This window comes from Leptosomus discolor, chromosome 2 (assembly GCF_034619465.1).
Source record: "Leptosomus discolor isolate bLepDis1 chromosome 2, bLepDis1.hap2, whole genome shotgun sequence".
NCBI lineage: Eukaryota > Metazoa > Chordata > Aves > Leptosomiformes > Leptosomidae > Leptosomus > Leptosomus discolor.
Window position 1 is genome coordinate 14,068,273 of NC_141392.1, and position 21,777 is coordinate 14,090,049.

General features: G+C 35.7%; 1 protein-coding gene across 1 annotated transcript in view; it reads left to right on the forward strand.

The window, feature by feature from the left end:
* SPATA17 (spermatogenesis associated 17) overlaps positions 1 to 20,558 on the forward strand; it is a 91,388-nt gene extending 70,830 nt beyond the window's left edge. Inside the window, exons 9-10 of the mRNA XM_086460736.1 lie at positions 304 to 439; positions 20,478 to 20,558. Coding sequence (XP_086316862.1) covers positions 304 to 439; positions 20,478 to 20,558 — 217 coding nt within the window. The remainder of the gene's footprint in view (positions 1 to 303; positions 440 to 20,477) is intronic.
* The last annotated feature ends 1,219 nt before the right edge of the window (positions 20,559 to 21,777 follow it).

Consider the following 21,777-nt stretch of genomic DNA (forward strand, 5'->3'; position numbering starts at 1 on the left):
CAGCCAAAGTAATAATCTAATAATGCAAGTGAACCAAGTTATATCTTCATACAGAAAGTCTTCATTTTATCATGCTGAAACTTTATATTTCTTTGCTCCAAATTTAGTTTAAAAGCAGCTATAGGAGAAATTGCAGTTATCTTCTCAAAATACTGAGGGGGAACATTGAGAAGGTAGTGGCAAATAGTAGGAACTTGTGTCCATGTCACCTCCTGTAGTGCTGGTATGTATGACTGACTTACGTCAGTTCCATGGCATCTAGAGTAGACCATAACTGATTTTTAAAATATTATTGAATTTCAGATTTCTGCCGTTTTCTTCATATCATAAAAATGAGAAGTACGACCCATCAATTCATAGGTCAGGCAAATATGTCCAAGAAACTTACGGAGTTAAACACTTCCGAGAAGTACAGCCTAAGAAGTGGGTAGCAGACAAGGTAAGTCACTCAAAAACTAAAGAATGGTTTACTTTTTTAGACTGTTACTGTATTAGAACTAAGTGAATTTGGGCCTCATCCAGAGATCATGGAATCCCATGGGAATCTTTCTGATGTGTTATGAAATCACACAGTATAGAGCTGATATGATGACATATCAGGCTTCCTCGACTCTCTTTCTGTTAAGTTCTGTTTGAGGAAATTCAATACCTCTCCCACCTACAAGATAAGGTTTTAAAAGCCTGATTAAATAAAGCTTTGGTTACACAAGTTTTGCAAAGTTTTGTTATATCTATATTGCCTTTTCTGATTTAAGAGAGATTATGTATTCACTCTTGCACATTAAGATAAACCTTCAGAAAATCATGGCAAGACCTGATTAAAAACAACTAAATATTTTACTTCTTACATTCTTTGGAGAATTTCAGAAATTAGTGAAGAGCCTTCTTTGTTTTAAGGTAGTCTCATTAAACTGCCTTCTTTGTCAGGAGTATCTCATATATTTCTGATTTTGTAGTGCTACAAGAGGTAATTTTCCTTGGAACATGTTCTAATGTGAGCTTGTGTAATGTTTACATTACTTCTATTTGTTTTGGGTATCATAATCACATTAAAATTTCCCAATACAAGAGGGATAATGGACTTGGTAGTGACAAAGATAGTTAAAGGACTGGAGCATCTTTTGCATGAAGAGAGTCTGAGAGTGCTGGAACTCAGCTTAGGGGAAATCTTATCTATGTGTATAAACACCTGATAGGAGGGAATGAAGAAGAAGGAGGCAGACTCCTCTCAGACTCGGTAGTGTCCAGTGGCAGGACAAGAGGAATAGACACAAACTGAAATGCATAAAATTCCATCGAACAGAGAAAACGAACGCTTTTTTTTTTTTTTTTTTACTGTGAGGGTAACAGAGCACTGGCACAGGTTGCCCAAAGAGGTTGTGGAGTCTCCATCATTGGAGGTATTTGAAACCCAACTGGACATGTTCCTGGGCAACCTGCCCTAGATGATTACAAGGGTTGGACTAGATGATCTCAAGATGTCTCTTCCAACCTAAACAATTCTGGGATCTTGTAAGATGTGATTACTTATTGCCCTGAAAGTAACTTGACCTTTGTAAACATATAACAAGTTCCAAGGTTTCTTAGTTTGACAAGTAATATTTTTTTAGAAGAATTTTTTCTCAAAACTTTTAAGCTTTAAAAATGACCTCAGAGTAAAGTTTTGGTATTTTAACATACATTAATTAAATCTCATTGCAAATAAAGGCACAAAGATCAACATTCGAGCAAAAAGATCTGAATTTGTCTTTCAAAAGCAACGAGTGGAGAATATACTGGCTGAAGTCCCACAGTATAAATACGATACATAAAAAAGATCTTAAAGTCTTATTGTTGGTACTCATCTTGCCCTTGTAAAGACTCTTCCTTTTCCAGTCCTTAGCAGTTCTTGATCAGGCTCAGCTGACTATACCAAACAATGTAAAGGTATTTGTATTGTATATCATATCACATCACACATATATCATATTATATAAATTGTGGTCTTAGCTGAAACAACTAAACTCACTTTACTTGTGATCTTGGATAGTTTTCAACCTAAATATCTGGAGGTGAATAGCTGTATGCATTAACCCAACATGACATACTGCCTTCCAACCCCAATTCTAAATCAATATGAAGCTTCAATTAGGAGCTGCTTACCCAAACAGAGAGATAAGAGGAGAAAAGAGCTATTTATGACCTACCTTCAGCTTTAATGGGTCATTATTATCAGGAAAACCCCCAAAACTCCACCTCCTCGCAATATTTTAATGGAAAAGGTTCTATAGGCAGGTGTGACATGGTCATAACCATTACTGTTCATAACTGTTACATTTGAAAGAACTCCCTGTCCCTTCTTATTTCTAAACTGTATTAAAATTCGAATATATCAGTGCTATGAACAAAATTGCCCTGTTCTAATGAATCACCAGGCTAAATGGCATGTATCGAAATACTACCAAAAAAAATCTGATTTTTGCTTAACACTTTGTCTGCTAAACACAACAATCCTTTGAGTTTCCCATGAAGTGATATTTTTATGGATACAACTTATATTATAACCTGAATAGCTGAAAACCCTGCCGTGATGTATATTCAGCTTCTGATAGTATTACACTAGAGAAGTTTCCCTTGTCATTGCTGATAAGACATACTACTGCGTAAGTTCTTCCAAGGAGTCAGTTCAGTGGTCAGTGGATCAGTGATCCCTCTGAGCTGCTGAGGTATTATTTGATATTAGCTGGCTTTTTTTTTTTTAAGCTACATATAAAAAAGTTCCCCTGTGTATGTTCGAGAGCATATCCTAGTAGTATTTTCTGGATGTTTTCATGTGCTTGTAAGTATGCATTTTAATTCAAGTCACAAAAAGATTAGTATGTAAATTATGATTACTTTAGAAATAAAATGAACAACAATGAAAAATATTGCCTTGTTATATTTCTTCTGGAAAATGAAAGGGTATTAGCAAAGACTTCCTCTAAACATAATAATTAGCATATCTATGGGAGGAAAAGTTAATAGTTCTTCTTTTCATTTAGTTATAATCTGAAAATTTTTATCTCATTCTGTTGATATTTCAAAGAAGTTTGAGTTGAGGGAAAAACTGTTGTATTCAAATTCTTCATTAAGAGTAAACAAGAAATGAAAATACTATACCTCTAGTGAAACTGAATCTACTGAGTTTACCCTGTTGTAAACTGCCATAAAAATAAAAATGCTTGCATATTTTAAGTTCAGTATCATATGTCTAAACACATTGGAATGCCTTTGATAGAATTTAGGTGAGAAGTATCAATATAATAAATTTACCAGTCTATATGATTTTAATCGACAATGGTAGATTCCAACGTAGTTGGACAGTCAAGGGATCACATACATGAACTATAATCTTTCAGTTGTCAAAACACTCACATATGTTCGTATTTACCGAGGCAGAAATGATAGCTTACAGCCTTTAATTGGTATTGGAATTAGTTTGCATATGCATTTTAGAAAACTGACTTTAATGACAGCATTTAATATTTTCTTATTTAGAAAATTCAGGAAGTGACATTTTAAGATGTTCCTTCTTGATAGATCTTTCATCTGATGCCTTATTACAGGTGAATTACAGTATGACTGTATCACTGTTTCATTATTTGCACAGACATTTTGGTCCTAAACAGAATTTTATTATCTACAAAGCATAAAAATACTCAGTACTGCAAAGAATTAATTTAGAGAACCTAAGCATATTGCACAGAACATAAAGTTGACCTTTACCGTCTACAGCTTTTGGAATGGAGTGGGATGTGGAACACATCATAGATTTAATGTGGCACAACGCTGTCTGCAGAAACTTGGGTGGGACTGTGACTGCCTGCCCATTGCACCCGATGATTGAATCTGCTGTCACCAGCATCCTGATAATAATGAACATTCAGCTTAACGACCGTGATTATGATTATCATAATTGATGTGCAAGTGCAGTGTGTGGGGATCATTACAGCTGAACTGTACAGCAGAGAAACATGCCTTAGTTATGGATAATTTTACTTTTATGCATTGATTGGGATAAAATATGCCTTTCAAGTTCAACAGGCCAGCTTAATATAATTTTAGGAAGATTTCTACATGTATGAATTGATGATTATGAGCTTCCTGCAAAAGTCATCCTAGCTGTTTGTTTTGAATTGTTTCATTCCATTAATATGGGAAATAATTAAATAATTGGATGTTGTCGAGTGGAAATCACTTCTAGAGTACTGCCAGCCTTAATCAAATATCAAGTTCAAATATTTCTGTTTGTCATGGACTTGCCTAGGCTAGGAAAAATACCCTTTGTAATTCACCATGAACGCAAGCCTATTTTTGGTGAAGCAGTAGAAATTGGGCTGTAGTCAACATGAATGGCATCTTCGCACTGTGTTGTGTAGCAGTTACAGCAGGCAATATTTGTTCCTTATATAAATTGTATCACTTACATCTTTGTCACCAGAGGCAGAGAATTACAGGCTCAAATTCAGCCACTGTAGATATAGGTACAATCAGCAGCTTCAGTCGATTTTGTTGGACAGTGATTGCCTTTAACTGAGATTATACGAAGTTGCAGAAGTATTTAATTAAATCATGATACATATAACAGACTAACACCAGTGCGTGCATGTATTTTAAGGCAGAATTTATGTAAAGAATGTTACGACACAAGCATAACGCAAAGTATAGAGTTTCATTGCCAGTCCAAGAACTAGCAGAAATTTCCTATCTGCGATAACAGAGATAACAGCCTATGGAAAAAATTCTTGATCTTTGTCTTAGTTTTTACCTTAAAGAAGATTGTAAGGATCAAATCTCCATGCATTTCAACTGCATAATGCCTCTCACGTGACTTCACTAAGTTTAGACTTTCTATGATGAAAAAAGAATGTCTTGGGTGCCAAGGATCTTATCCTATTTTATATAGTCTGCTGCCTCTGAAAGTTCAATAGCCTCTGTGATTTTCATTGTTGCTCACATCACGGCCCAAGTGGAATCACATTATGAAGTAGGGCATGAATTTGCAGATATATGGGAAGACGTCCACAAAGAGAACCTAATAGGGCCTGAAAATGTCAGTACCTTAGAAAGTGAGTGTGACTCTTCTACATGGCCGTGGCCAACCCACTTTTTTCCACATTCTTCTGAGACCATGGTGTCCTGCAGTACCACAGCAAATTTATCTTTGTATAGTGCTAGTGTGAGGGAAAAATAGGGTGGGAAGTGGGGGAAGTGATTTATTCTGTTTGAAAATTAGTTTCATCCCTTGCAGATCAACAACATACAACAATCATGTGTCTAGAAGATGATGTCATGTGGTTGAATTGTTTGATACACTATTCATGCTTTTCCATCCCTCACTATACTGAAATTTAGTTAAATTTCACCTTAACTCCATTTTTCCTAACCTTGTAGTAATTGAACTTGAAATAGATATAACATATGTGTGAAGATTTGAAATTTTTCTCTCTTAGACTGTGAATCCATGACAATTTTTTAAAGGAATTTTCTTGTGTTCTTTTAATTTTAATTAGGAAAAAAAGATTATGCAAGAATATTTTCTAATACAGTGTGATATTGGCTAGTGAACGTGCATCCATCCATGCTATCAGCCTTATTAAATGTTTTAAAACTTTGAAGGCCATATTTATTTGTATGCTTTGTTACAGAAGTTATAAATATACAGTAAGAAGAGTTAGCATGTATTTTTGAATATCAGATTCTTAGTTCCCCAATCCAACTGCAATGTATTTTCCCAGGCAATGCAGAGCTGATATAATGTGGCAGCCAGAAGTGACTCTATTGTAGGGGAATTATTAGATGATCTGTATGAGTTTGCTTGTTACACTACCGGTTTCCTCATGAGCCATGTCAGGGATAATAAGGGTTGTTACCAAAGTGTGTTGCACTCCAGCAGTCCCTGGCCAATGACATGGCTCCTGTATGATTATTACTGCTGTCATGATTTGATATATCTATTCAGATGCTCCAAATGGACCCTTAGTTTGAGTTATCAACTATCTGTTTACAAGATAAGGACTCTTCCTGTCCTGAGCCCTGCACCAACCCAAATAATTTAAACCCAAGGATCTGATTCTACAACAATACATCCTATACTATTCATGAAAAGTCTGTCTTTTGTACCCTGTAGCATATATTTTCTGAGCTCAGAACAACCATTGTGAGTCAGAATGCTGCTGTATCTTCATGTGAAAATCAACTTGAGCAATTCCCTGCCACCGCATAGGGTGATTCCTACAGCAACATACTCTTCAGAGCTACAAGCTCCTTGAAGCTCAGACATTTGGCTACCTGGTTAGGTAGTACAAAAAAAGAGCAGTGTTGTCCAACTTAGTATCACAGACCAGCTTAATAAGCAAGTAGTCTCTGAAGCTGGATAACAAAAAAAATGGCTTAAAGTCACTTTTGCAACTTCTGAATTTTTTGCTTTTTTTAGTAAATGTCATAATGTGCTGCTGGAAAGCAAATGTATTAAAAAGGCAGGAGCATGTCCTATCCAGCAGTGGGCACGCCAGACATTACCTCTCCTTCGCAGGACTAGACTGAAATATCTCTCATTATAAGATGCACCTATTCAGTCTTCCAGGAAGGCAAATGACAATTTCAACTTTTGACAGTTGACCTAATGATTTTTCCAGATTCCTTACTGAATGACAGTATCATATTTACTGAAATACCTTTTGTTATGAAGATCACTTTCAGAGCTCCCATTGGAAAAGTTCTTGAGCTGTAGATTGTTTCTGTTGAGAAAATACTTAAAGTTACCACTGCTGGGCTGCCTTTGACAAATTCTACTTTTGATATATGCAATGCAAATTATTATTAACTATCAGCAATCTTTCAAATTATTTTCTTAGGTGTGGAAGGAAGGTAAACACTGTGAAGCAAATTAAAATATACAAAATGTATCCCTGGCTACTGTTTAACTAAATTCAGAAAAGAATCTGTGGGTAACTGGAAGGCTGAAAAGAAAGACTGGAAAAACTTTCTGGTGAAGGTTACTGATGAGTTACAGGGTCTGATTTTGAGGGAATACTACAAAGTAGTGACAGAAAAGAGTGAAACCACTCAGTTATTTGCATAAGAAAAGATACTGCCACCACTCTTCTAATGAAATCCATTCTAGTGATTATTTGTAAGGGTTTGTCAGCAACTGGTTGAATATTTTATAAAACCTGATTTTCAGTTCTGTAATTTCTCAACGGGAAAATGCAGTCCCTTGATGATGATCCAAGGCTTTGAAGAATAAATTGATTCGAAAGAGAAAATTAGATGGTACTTATTATACTGTCTAACTAGCAATCCTGTGTCATTTGTCTGTTGGATGATAAATGTCTTGCTTTTCCTACCTTCCTCATTTAACAATGTAACTTGTATGTTAGTGGCAGAAAAGAAAATCTTGCTTTTTAGTAAGAGCTAACTTTAACCAATATTTCTTTGAGGGAAATATAGATTTGTTTTTACTTCCTAGATAATTCCCATTATACACATTGCTTAAACATTTTAAAGCCTCTTGTTTAATCAGAAATACTTTGGAAATAGAGTATCCTGACCAATTCCTCAGTACATGCTTACAGTACCTTACAGTAACTTGTGGCAGAGCTTTTAATGGAAAAAAAGAAAAAATCAGTTGAGCTGGAAACAGTGAGTTTAAAGTTACACCTAATTTGTTTTGTTTATATTGTTCTTGGGTGTTCACTATTTGGATATCATTGTGGTTGTTGGAATTGAAAAGCCTCACACTAAACTGGAAAGTGCTTGGCCTTGCCTTTTGATGACAGTTTTGGATGGGCTGTTTCAGCATTCTTGGAATTAAGTAGATTTGTTTATATATCTGCCAAATATAATGTATTTCAATTCAATTCAATTTGCCACGTTATTGAATTAAAAAGGCTGTATTTTGAAGGCACTTAAAATCCTTTATGGAACATATCTGCAAAAGCAAACTACTTATTATTTGATAATACTCACCTTGCTTGTGCTGGTTAAAAAAAGATGAAGTTAAAGTAACAGAAAGCCTTTCACAATCCTCCAAGAATTATGTGGTCCATATAACTCTTGAAAAATGCAGGTATGAGAACTGATCCTCAGCATAATTGAGATATATCTGCAAAGCTAGGCTAACTTGCATTGGATAAGGATCTGGCCCGCAATGAATATAGTCAATATGTAGGTAAATGGTATTTAGAAAGAATGTTCTAGGAAAAATGATGTAACCCATTTTCACAGAAAAAGACACATTTTTTTAGTCTCATCTTTGAACGCATGTTGCTGGTGAGTTTGCGAATTGAAGATCAGCACATATTCTGGTGATTTCTTGTAAGAGATAGGCTTAGGACTACAGAATGTTGCATCTTAAAATGATGTCTGAATGACATATTTTGTCACACTGACCCATTATAATCGAATAGTTGTATAATTTGTGGTGTTATTAATACTTATAGCTGTTCTGGATGGGTTCTAAGAGGTTATGCCTGGTATATGCCCAAGCTGAGAGAAAGACTGCAAGTTTTTCTTGTTTTGATGATCTCTCCAGAGAGCAAAAGTAGATAAGAGCGGTAAGACCTTAGAGCAGTAAAATGGATTTTAGAGTAATCTACGTTCCCTGAGTCGGACAAATCACAGTAAAAGATAACGTTGTGCACTTACATTAGAGTGAAGTAAGTAATACAGGCTGCTTGTTGTCCTAATGGTTTGATGTGAGTAGCTACTGCTTCTTTCCTTAAAATTTATATCATGAATCAACTCTGAAATAGTTTGCTCCATTTTAAATAATAATATTGTATTTGCTTCCAAATACACTTAAGTGTTTATTCATTTAATGCAATGAAGTGCTGGTTTCAACAAGCATTTTATAAACTCAGGCTGAAAAGATGTTCCACTGTGATAGAGATAAGAAACTATATTCTTTCATCTTCTATAGTTTTTGTTGATCTCAGCGTAAAATATGTAGGGAAACTAAAAGATGTATTCACATAAGGAGTTATTTATGAGTAGGTGTATTACCGTGTGTTAATAGTCTAGAATGAGAGTTACGGAATTACTCAGGAATAATCATAGCACTTCACATTCAGACTTCACTTCCATTTAAATAACCTTACAATCTTTGGTGAGTTAGTATACAGAGGTAATAGCACCTAAAGTAAAGGGGATAAGATAAAAAGGCTGCGATGTATCTGTTTCACAACTGTGTTGTTTTGTTTTCCATAGTGAGAATGTTTGAGCAGGAATTTACATTTTGTCTATGATAACACAAACTACTAATACTTCCAGCCAGTAGCTTTGAGACACATTAGGATCTCTTACCTGTAGTTGTATGAAGGAATGACAGCGTAAGTGGTAAGTGCTTATCATTAGCAACTGAATACCTGCTCTTTTAAAGTATAATTTGTTAGGTATGAAAGCCTCAAACTTAGGGGGGAAAAAAAAAGAAAGAGAAACAATAAAAACATTGCATATTAACAGACTTTGTACACTAATGCGAAGCTGCTTGATTGAGCAGCATAGTGTCAACCATGTCTTTCTTCTAATGCTAAAAGTAATGCACATAGACAGAGTGACAATCAGAGTACAGCCTCCCATCAGCTGTAATTAATCTTTTAGTTAACAGAGACTAGAAAAGCTTCTCATCAGCCTCTTCTGAAGTCTGAGGCACCCTGGTTTTTGATGTTTGCATTCTGAGTAAAATTGTCCCCACCAGTTCTAACAAATTGAAACACCAGGCTAATTATGGCAGCTAATGAAGTGTGTGGAATGGTCACAGCTTGTCGTGAAACTGTTCCTTCAGTTCAGATTAGAGTTTCATCAATCACTTTTTTAAACTGATCCAGAATTGCTTCTGCCCAGTGCTTGGCATTTTTAATGCTGTTTCTGTAATTGGTTTTTTCCCCAAAGCTTAGGCTATTTTTTGAAATATTACATTCTCAGGACAGGACTTACAAACTCCAGTTTATAAAAAAACATTTCATTATCACCTCTATCAGCTGATCAAGTGCTAGAAAGCTAATAAAAGAAGCAGAAATATAAAATTTGATATATTGCTTTTAATCCAGCTAAAGGTAGCAATAAAGCATATACACATATATGTATATGAATCATTATTACTGTGGGCTGGATGTATACTGCAATCTCATGAGACATGGTTTGTGGGCTGGATGGTTCAAATCCAACTGAAGGACCTAAATGAAATGAATGAGTTGGTCTTAGCTTATTTCCTGGTGGATTGTGGTCCTCCATATATCACTCAAAGAGTTTGGCATGATTTGTAGTTTTTGCAGATGCCCAAGCATTTGGCAGGAGAAAGACCAAAATGTGTTGCTAGTTAAAGAATTTCAACACTTCAGGTCAAATCCGAAGTCCTCAGAGAAGTATGGGAAACTTTATAGTATAACTTATATTACTACTACACTGTCAATGAATAATTTAGCATATAAAACATTGTAAAAATTCCTAGTTCCTGTTAGTTTATAAGATATAATAGTACTCAGCTATACATTGAAAGTTCTGCATAGACATTAAAGACATAGATGTTAAAGAAACTTTAAGGCTAAATTCTTTCCTCAACATGGACAACAGCAGTAGAATTTAGTTTGGAAGGTATCCAGATGAAAAATGAAATAAACTTTTGCTTATGTACTACCATAGAATATGTTTGCACAAGTTGTTACATTTAGTATATACATCATGTACTTGTATCAGACCCAAGACAGCATGATTTTAGGTTTTGAAGTGTTCAACAATCTATTTTTTTAAATTTGTGCTAATATGCGTAATCCATTTTATTTTTCTGAACACTGTTGAATCTGAAATAATGTTTGGCTATAAATACAAACTGTTTATCTCCCTGAATCTCCTTAATCAGTTTGACAGAACTAGCTTCATGTCAATGCCAAAACAAATCTGTGGCACCTGAGTGAATAATCAGTGTTGCTTAAGCTATTCCTGAACTGTATCAAAGAATTGGTGGATTTACACAAGAGAAAAAGTGCCATTGGAAAATGAAGAAAAACATCATACACAGAGAAGATATGTTATCATATATGAATAAATATAGACAGAAAAAATAGCAATAAGTATTAGCCTAAGAGCTATTGTTCTAGTTTAATTGATTAGTGAGAACATTTGTGGACCCTGGATAGAAGACAAGTAGTTTTTCTAGTGTTAGCTGATCTCCAAAGTAAGCTGCCTGCAAAATGAGAAAGGTCTTTTCCTAGTTGATCATTTTAACCTCTTCTGAAGGTAGCTTATATTTACAAAACAGGAAAGGTGTTTTTCTCTTCAGCTTTTGTCACTGTGAGGGCACATTGCTGATTCCTCTTTAGCTAGTTGCCCACCAGGACACCCGGGCCCTCTTCTGCAGAGCTGCTACCCAGCCTGTCAGTCTCCAGCCTGCCTTGTTCCTGGGGTTTGTCTGTGCCAGGTAAGTTTGTCTGTACTGTATATTGTGAGGTTCCGTTAGGCTATTCCTCTAGCCTGTCTGCATCACTCTGAATGATAGCCCTCGAGTGTATCAATGGCACCCATTAGTTTGATGTGGTCCGTGAACTTGATGAGAGTGCATTCCGTCTCCACCTCCAGGTCACCGATGAAGATATTAAACAAGATAGGTCCCAAGATAGCACCTGAGGAAATACATTTGTAGCCAGCTTCCAGTTAGAGTACAAACTGTTCATTGCTACCCTTTGCACCTGATACTCCAGACAGTTATTACATCTATTATTCTGCACATGTAGACTATAATTTACCAACTTGGTTAAAAGGGTTCTCTGGGAGATTGTGTGGAAAGCCTTGCTAAAGCTCAGCTAGACAGCATCCACTGTTCTCCTTTGATCTGCATATCTGATCATCTCATCACAGAAAGCAATCATCAGGTTTGAAAACATCATTCAGAACAGTGTCAAATCAGATGAAATCTAACCGGAGTACTGGTTTTGCTACATGTGCCAAACACAGTGCAATCAGCGTGCCTTTTTTAATTGATTCTGAATGATTACAACTTTTTTTCAAACAGATAAAACTTGACCTGTTAAAATAAAAATATTTTCACTTGAGGATTTCAACTCAGAATTTTTCCTCCTTAACTCCTAGTGATGTCATAGATATCCATGATTTTGGCAAGTTAGAGATATCTGCAGCTTGATCTTGGCAGGTTAAACATTTTCTGGCTTTAGTTCATCAGGTTAAAAGTAGTTCTGAGTTTGTCTTGGCAGTCAACACTTGGCACTGGCTTATTTTCAGCTGGAAAGGGAATGTTGTGCTTGAACAGATTAGACAATGAAAGAGGCAGCTTATGAGTGGCACGGGTCAAGATAATTATCCCTAAGTGCATTATTTTCTAATAGAAGTCCTGTTGCTAGCAGAGTCTGTGTGATGGACAGGACAAGGAGTTGGTTTAAAAATACAAGCACTATGATAAAAATATGTCCTTTACTCTTTCATCAGATGCCTTTAGGAATCTATATTTTTCTGTACACAGGAATGTAGTGTTAGGCATAGTTCCACCTCAGATTTAATAACTTCATAAAAGGTTTGTGTATTACTCATCAGTGTGTTTTCATACTTGACAATGTTATTTATACATCTTAAATAAATTAAGATGAACATCTACTTCCCTCTTTAAAAATGTTTTGGTAAAGTACCCTGCAAGAAGTAGACATTTGCATGACAATAGCAAATAAACACCTCTTGGGATTCTGAATACCTACTGAACTACACATTTGTTTTTTAGCCCAGATTCAGTAAAGTTCAAGGGTATCCAACTATGAAATAGCTTGCAGAGAAATTCACATTGGTTTCTTAATTTAATTTACTTGTAAAAAAAAAAAAAAAAGGCTACATTAGTTGGAAAATAGAATATTATCTTTGGCAATTTTGGTTCAAATGCAGACATTCAGAACAGATTTTGGGTGATGATGTTTCATAACATTGACTAAAATATGTACAGCATTCACTGTAACTTTGTGTGACAAACTGTACTTTTAATATTGATACTGGCTCTGAATATGTCTAAAAGTACCTGAAAAGTGTCTACATCAAGGTGATTTATTCTTTTTCAGTAGATTAGCTTTATACACATAAATAAATTTGTTATCTGGACACTTACTTATAAAGGACAATATATTTCTCCTTAAAGCATTGCAAAGCTAGTGCATGTTTGGGAGGAAGGACCAGACAGTGTCTGGCTTGCAGATCATCAATAAATGGAATAAATGAAGGGTACAGCTGGGAATTCCACCCTTCCTTCCCCTTGGGCAACCACAGTGACTGCAGGGTACTAAGTAAATGTAACAAATGCAAATTTGAACCACAAATCTTCATTGCTGGCTATATTACACGTGACAAAAAGGACAGGCTAGTTTCAGATCCCAAGTTAATTTTAGAGAGGCAATACTTAGGAGAAAAAGTAATTCACTGGACCAAATCCTTCCCCTTTTTCCTTTGTCCTCCTTTGCACAAAACTTCCCTCAAAGCCAGGAGACAATTTATGTTTGCTTTTGAGAAAGCCCTGGAAGGGTTGACACATTTGTAATCCTTGATGAACATAGATATTGCAAAATATCTTATTTAGAAAAATTTTTGCTTTCCTTGTACAGTGGCTCAAACTATTGCATTCTCAAAAGCACAATTATTTTCTGCTGTGTCATAGCTTAATTTGCGCAGCTATAGAAGGGTACAGTGGGATACACTTTTATTCCTTTGTCCAAACTGCTTCTAACCATGTAGGAGCAGAAACAGGCTCTTTTCAGGTCTAGAACACATTGTCTTCTACCTTGCACAGATTACTTGTGTCAACCAGTTATCTCCAGTTTCTCCAAAGCACAAATCGGCACATTTTGGCTGCTGAGCTAAGAAAATTAACTTCAGTGAGCATAGATTAGTAGCAGAACACTTCCTTCTCAGAGTATTAGAGAAAGGGAGGAAGAGAGTTATACCTTCCTTGTTAGGCTGTCACAGAGGAGCACACATTGCTGTGCTGCTTCTACTGGACACATCATGCAGGAAGTATCTAAACCCGTGTGGTTATCAGATCAGTGGCTTTTCAAATTCATGAACCGTAATTAGAAATCTTTCATGATTTCTGGCAAGCACTGTTTGAGTTTGATTTCCTCATTTATGCATAGGAGTCAGTGATAGTTATAAATCTCCCTGAAAATTTAAGTTTAATAATAATGAAATGTTTGTTACATAAATTAAATAGCAATTAATATTTTCTCTTTCTGTTTGGAAGATAGGATATTAAAATAGTGTTGTTAGATTTCCTACTGTGAACATAATTTCCTGCTTTGTTTTTTTTTTACAACACATTATCATAATGTCAATAAAAAGCTAAAACTAACAAGTAGAAAAAACTTGCCTGATGTAAGTGTAACACAGAAGGTTATAAAGTTGCCTTTCATGATGGCTATGCAATATCGTTTTATTTTAAGATCTAATAGCAAGTTGATTCAAAGGGTAAGACTTGCACTTGCAAAGTCATTAAAGCAAGTAGAAAATTGCCTTCTACCATAGTCACCCAGTCTTTTTAAATCAAAGAGTTTTATTGTTGTTGATGATGTTTGCATTTGCAGGAGGTAATTAGGGAATGAGTTAGATGTCACACTCAGAGCCCTCAAGCTTGTCAAGAAGAACCATAAACTTCACTTGCAAAAAAAAAAAAAAAAGGCAGACAGTTTAGGAGGGAAATTACAGACGACAGAGGGAAACAGAATCATAACATTTTTGGTCAGTTTGGCCACTGCTGTGCCAATCCACAATATGGAGAAGCTCATAAACTCTTCGCGGAAGCACAGTTTTTTCATTGCACTTACCCAAAAGAACAAAATTTAGAGGGTTTAGAATTGGTAGCAGTAGTAAAGAGTCAAAGGAGATAAATGATGGCTCCTTGTTCTCCTCCCCTGCATTGCACTAGGAAGCTGAATAGGGAAAGGTGTAATTCTATCCTCTTCGTCACAGCAGTGGTCACTTGTCCACTGTAGCACAGGAAACTCCGATTAGGCACACTTTTCCCTGGAAGTCAATACCTCTGCGCTGACACAATGAGATCTAGTCCCTAAGGCATGATCCAGGCTTTTGTTGTTATCTCTTATTTGAAGGGGTTAGTTGACCCAATTGGTTAACACATTAGCTTTTCAATTTTATAGCCTTAAGTCACAGAGGGCCTATTCCTCGTTTTTGGATATTTCTCCACAGCAGAAAGCAAAATTGGCAGTCTGTGCCCACCAGCCACGAAAACAGAGTTACGCCAAACAACTGTGTCCTGAACTTTATGGCTAATTAACTGTTGAAGCTATGCCCAAGAAATGGGTTCTGTTGCCCATGGGAAGAAGCGTGTAGCCATTATTAATGTCCCAGCTCATATCTCTCAATAGGTCTTATGAGCAGTGCTGCTTAAAGAGACTAAATGTACAACAGGGAATTAAAAATTATAGTACCCCTTTCACTGACTGAAATATTGTAAACTTGTTTCACTGGGGCCAGGATTGGTGTCAATGTACTTTGTGTGAAAAGTGCAATAGAAGCATTAGTATTTGACAGCCCCAGTTGAAATAAGTGAAATTAATGGAGCTCTTTTCATATACGACAAGGCCATGGCACCCCTTTCATGCTGCTTACAGACAGAGAAAAGTCAATACTTTTTTATTACTTGATGCTGACCTACATTCTGCACTACAAGTGCCAAGCCCACTAATTGGTTTCAGTTGTGAGAAAAGTTTGCCCCAAAGAAACACTGGAGCAGATAAATCAATCTTTTTTAGGGTAGCTTAGTGGGTTTTGAGCACTTGAAATGACATTTGTGTTGTATTGACAGAATGGGTTGTTACACTCATTTTGTCATGTCAGAGGGCCCTGTACTAGTTGGAAGTATTGTTAACCAGTATTGATAAATTTGCTAAGAATAAAAGTTAGCTGGATCAACATTTTAGTTTTATAACAGCTTGCATTTTCTGGTTTGCTTCCTTGTTAGAGACCTCTGTGACTATTAATAGGTCAGGAGGCTGATTATGACAGCTCAATTTAAAACTCTAATTTTACTATTACAATCATTGGGAACATAGGGAATACTTAAATATGACCACTTAGTATTAAACAGAGGGGGTTGTGGACTATGGCTTTACAGTGGCACTTGGCAGTACTGCCTCATTTTCAAATGAGGTGTGCACATGAGGCGCCTCCCAGCTTTGTGGGAAAAGGAAGGCAGCTCAGTGAGCTTACCCTGCACTAAGGATGTAACTACTGCATGGACATTTATGCAGAATTTCCCATTGCATTTTCTGAAGTCTTTATGTATACCTGTGGATGTTGATTTCAAACTAAAGAAAAGTGAGTTTTGTTCCCTGTTTTTGCTGTCCAGTAGCATGAAGATAGAATTAGGACTCTAGCGGATGTGCCTACTTTTTGGTTGTTCCTTCTGCCATTGATTCTTAACGGAAGTTACCTACAGTTGTAGGTCTCTATAGGAGCAACAGATACAATCCCGACACTACAAAAAAGTTTTTCCAAGATCCAAACCTTTAATGGATTCGTGTATCTTTTGCATAGCCCATGGTGTCGTGGTTGACATCATGCAGTTATACAGTGACTTCAGTATTGTTAGATTGGCTCAGAAAAGAATTTGGTGCTCTGAATCACTGCTATAGGTGGAGTAGTTTTCATTAGAGAGGTTATACAATTTATCTTTGAAACATCTTCAAGTTGTCCTTCTCCTAACCTATGATGGAAATCTGCATTCATACATCTTAATGCAAATTTAATTTCCATTTAATCTACTGCTGTTTGCCTGTTCTTGCTTTGGTCTGAAGCATCTCACTTTCTGTTTCATGATATTTCCAAGATGTTTAATTGTAATTCTATCTTATTCCAAAGTGCATTTTTGTATTACAGGAAATAGTACAGTACTCTCAGAATTACTTGGAAAGAAACACTGTTAGTGCAAATTTATCACTAGAATATAAGCAAACATCTTTTCAAAGGCCTTCAAGTTGGTATGTAGGTCTATAAGGTCTTGTTGATTTGCCAATGTTATTTGTACATGGTCTGTATTTATGTATGTCTGTACAGTCAGATGTAAAATCTCTTTAGATTTTGCTTGAATAATAACATTCCAAAGATAAACCAAGTGAGCATTTGGCAAGTCTAATCTACAACATCAGAGTGTGCTGATTGAGACAAACCTTTGGTGGCTTTATGTCACCTTTTTTGACTCCATTGTTTAGAACTGATGAGCACACATGACAGTCAAGTAGTCAAATATATTAAAAGGGTCCCTAGGTCTAGTTAATCTCTGTCAGTTGAACTTGAGTCACTTACAATTTACTAGAGTGAAAGGAGTCAAAGCTTGACAAGTTTAAAAAGGAAGTGTTATATTAACTTTGTTTGAGACCTATTTAAAAATAAGTCTCGGTCCTGGGGATTACGGGTCTCTGATGCTGAGAATTATATGACATGATTTAACAACGCATTGCGGAAAAATTCCGTAAAGCTCGTCTCCATGCTCCTATAATTCTTAGTCTGCAAAACTGTGGGATCAATCTCACCAATATGTAGGAATTCATATTTGTAAGCTAATTCATTCCAGCTAACAACAATGACGGACTGAAGGTGAAAATAATTTTGAAGCCACCTGTTTTTCTCCACTCACAACTTTTGTTCTTCAAAAGGATTATCTACATAACTTCATAACTTCTGTGCTATGTAGCAATCAATCGGCTTAAACTCAAGATGATCCTGGCAGTCTACCAGAATCAACCAGCAGTGCATTGCGGTGCTTCACTGCACAATTTGAACCTACATTTCACCATCACATTAGATAGACATGATAACCTGTCTTCCAATTGCTTTCCCTTTATGCTGCTACAATGATACAGTGGGACAGACTCTTCAGTGCTGTGAGGTAGATCTTGCAAGGCCGGGGTGGTATTTTCAGGCCTTACTTTCTCATGCTGTTGAAACCTGATTAAAATCTTTATCTTCAGATGCAGAAATGGCTGGGGTTCTTTTCCTAAAAAGATACTTATAGTTTATATGCACACTGTGCAACATTTATCTAGTACACATTCTAAACTTCTTTAGTCTAACTGTAAAGCCAGCAACACTTTTATTTATCCATCCGACTGTATGATGTTTCCTAAATGTGGTCAAACATAACTGCTGTCGTCATAATCAGAGCCAGTTGTTTAAATGCTCAGTTGTGAGTATCTAGTGAAATAGCTTTGAATAACAAGATAAACATTACAGCTGCCAACCCAAAGTAATCTTACACTGAGGGGGCGTGTGGCACAGAAAATTTCCTCTTTGTCATTTTGATTTGAGTTTGAAGCTGGACCTGGGCTTAGTTCCAGCTCAAAAAACTGTTCACTTCAAAGGCTCCTAAATTGTCCCAAGGAGCTAATTTTGGCAGCCAATTGTTTTTGTTTGGCCAGGCAGCCTAATAGCAAAAGCCGTCTGCTCTAGCAAATGAAGACTTCTTCAATACTCAGACTTACCATTCCTGATTTTATCCTGATGTGGGGGGTGTGCACCTTGTACTGTGTTCCCCGTCTCTCCCTGAGTTTGCTGCTTTTTTTGTTAAACTGTACCTAACTGTCCTGCATGTAAATTAAAAACATACTTCCTGTTTTTCAAAATAAAGGATACCGTATTCTGCTCTGAATTACTGCTTGATCCTAAATTATAGCTGTATTATGTGTTTGCTTTCTTGGCAACTAGAGCTGGGTTTATTTTCTATTCCCTTGAACAATATTAGCCTGGTGAATTTACTGAATTAAATATAACTAGCTTCACTTTAGGAGGAAACTATTTGCAGTTATGCTGGAGTTATAATAATATTTATTATAATAATTATGTGGACAACTTTTCCTGCAGTAAGAAAGTGCTTATGATGCCAAACAGACAATGAAAATCAAAATACTGTGCCATTCTTAAAGTATAATATGAAAATACGCAAATAGACTGTTTCTGGTTGTTAAGAAATTGAGCCGTGCAAGGCATAGAGTAACATGAAAAATAAAATCTTGTGAACAGTTAAGAATGGGGCAGTACTCACTTTCACACCACACAGGGAGTATTTGATTTTGAATTTATATGTCTATCTTGCTATTTTAAGATTTATGCATCAGAATGTAGGAGGAATCATACCAAATAATTGTAAGTATGAGATGTAAGAAATGATATGGTCACAGTTTGGCAATACGCCATGCAGGTGAAACTCAGGTGGGCCATGTCAGTGTTCACATGAAGCTTACCAGAAGTTGTAGTTGCTCTGTCTATTTATGGAGATTCAGCTGAACTGTGGTCTGTGAAGTACCTAAAACTAAATTCTGCAGGGAATGATAATTCTGCTTCATGTCACTTTTCAGGAAAAAATAAAAAATATTGTTTTCATTCTGTTTTTAAGAGAAAAACAAACCTTTGAAATTGTGAAATGTGTTGAACAGGTAAAAATTTTAGCTTTCATTCACTCATGGCCTCAGACATTTTATGAAGCCATTTCACAAAGCATCGTGTTGACAATAGAAATCAGTAGAAAGTGTTCAGACCAGCTTCTTAAAAATTAATCATAAGAACCTGGAAAGCTGGTAGTTCATCTGTGGCATGTTACTTTCAGAAAGGGAAGACAATTATAGACAAATATTTTGTATTGCTGATACTACTCCCACAGGGTCAAAGAAAATACTTTTATTAAGAATGTTTGAAAACCTTGATCTTAAACACCACGGACTTGCTAATAATTTACCATTTATCAGTAAGTAGCTGAATCAAAATACTGTTTAGAATACTTAGCTTATTTTACTTTCTTGTTTGTTGATTGTATTTACGTTGTACTCTTAAGGCGCAGGTTCACTTGCATTTCTGTTATTCAGTTGAGATTTGTAAGCATTTGTATTTTGAAAAATTGAATCTAATAACCAAGAACTTTTCCTGTAAAAAAACGTGTTAGGAATCACTCTGCTTGTATCTTTTCTACCAGAACTCTTAATCAAGTTGTTGCCACTAATACTTATTTAATACATATTCCTTTTTTTTACCATGGAGCTGGTTTAATATCCATGTTTAATGTTAACCAAGGTAGAAAAGTTGAAACACTGCAAAGATGTCTTGCTGTCTTTAACCTACTTGGTTGCCATGGAGGAGAGTATGATTTTGTGTACCATGATTTTCTAAAGACTATAAAATCTAGGTTTGGGAGCAGAGAATTTTTGCAGCGCCTATAGTTATTTAGGGTTTGAAATACATATTTGCTTGCAATTAAATCAATCAATTCTTGTGCTTGTCTTCAAAATAATGTATGTACAATGCAAAAATGTGTGTTTCATATACATTGTTTTGCATAATTTGCATTCTAACTCATAATGAAATGCAGCTAGAGGACAATATTTAGAGCTAGAATCCCTTAAAAAAAAACAAGGTAAAAACATGAAAACCAAACTTAACACTTTTTTTTGTCTCTTTTTTTTTTTTAGGACTTTCAAACTGTGTTACCATCGATTGTTCTCTTCGAAAAGTTTGGAAAAACATATTCCAGAACTGGGCAAATTGTGTAATTGTCCTGTAAACTACATGATATAAGACACTTATCACAATAAGTGATAATTAATCAATAAATATATTTCAGCAAATGCACAGCAGTATGTTGACTGAATGTCCCATAAAGTGCTCGTTCTGCAAAGTGATGCGTACTATGCCTGAAGTGGTGTTAATTGACTTTGCCTGATCTTTAAGCAATATAACTTCCAAGATTTATAAAAAAAAAAATAGGTTTTTACAGTTTCACCAAAAAACAAAAAAGTGTTATCTTAGAAAAACTATTCCTGAAAAGCTGCATTTTATTTAATGTAACTTCTTTAGGATACAAAAGCAGAGTAATCAAGTAAGAGCCTTGGAATCACATTGTATTTATTACAGATATTTGAGTGAGGTTAACACTAGAAAAAGAAAAATGTTTAAAACCTGTTTTTTCTCACAACTATAAATGTACCTGGTTCATCATTGTTGTTCATTTTCAGAGTTAGTATATGTCCTTTTTTGGATACTGATCCATCTCTTTAGAAGGAGAGGGTAGTCTATTTACATGGAAGATACTGTTTTAGATCCTTTTAGCTCTTCTGTGGGTGATAGAACGTCAGTGTTGAAAACAGCTCTAACAACACATACAACTTGTTATCAGATCAGGGGGTTTATATCCACTTAATTTTCTTCGTCAATAGCTGTGTATTTACTTCTAGTCTCCTGTTAAGCAGACTGATATGTGGGTACATATTCATGTGATGCTTGGCAAAGAAGAACACATTTGGTCACACAAATCTGATATTTGTTTGATGTGTTCACCAGTGTGAGATCCTGCAAAATACTGCGGATCTTCAGAGGCCATTAACTTCAAAAGGCTCAAAGAATTGAGCATCATGGGAAGTCTTCAGCATTTCTTAAGAGCAAATCATAAGCTAATTCTTAAAATTATGTGAGTGAGTTTTTACAGTTTTACGCTGAATTCACTAGGATACCATGTTTGCTTTTCATATAATTTGAATATATTTGAATCAAATGTGTCTGTTTATCTGTTACTCAATGATAGGCTTTTTATTACTGAATTCTGCTATGTGATTCTTTTGTCCCCTACAAATGTGCAGAAACCCTCCATGAGATGTCTGTTTGTATGAATACTTTCTGAATTAGAAGTCACAAATTCCACTTCTGCAGGTTTCCAGCTGTCGGCCAATGAGAAAAAGTCTTAGTGCTATCATACATGAGAGTGAAAGCACTTTC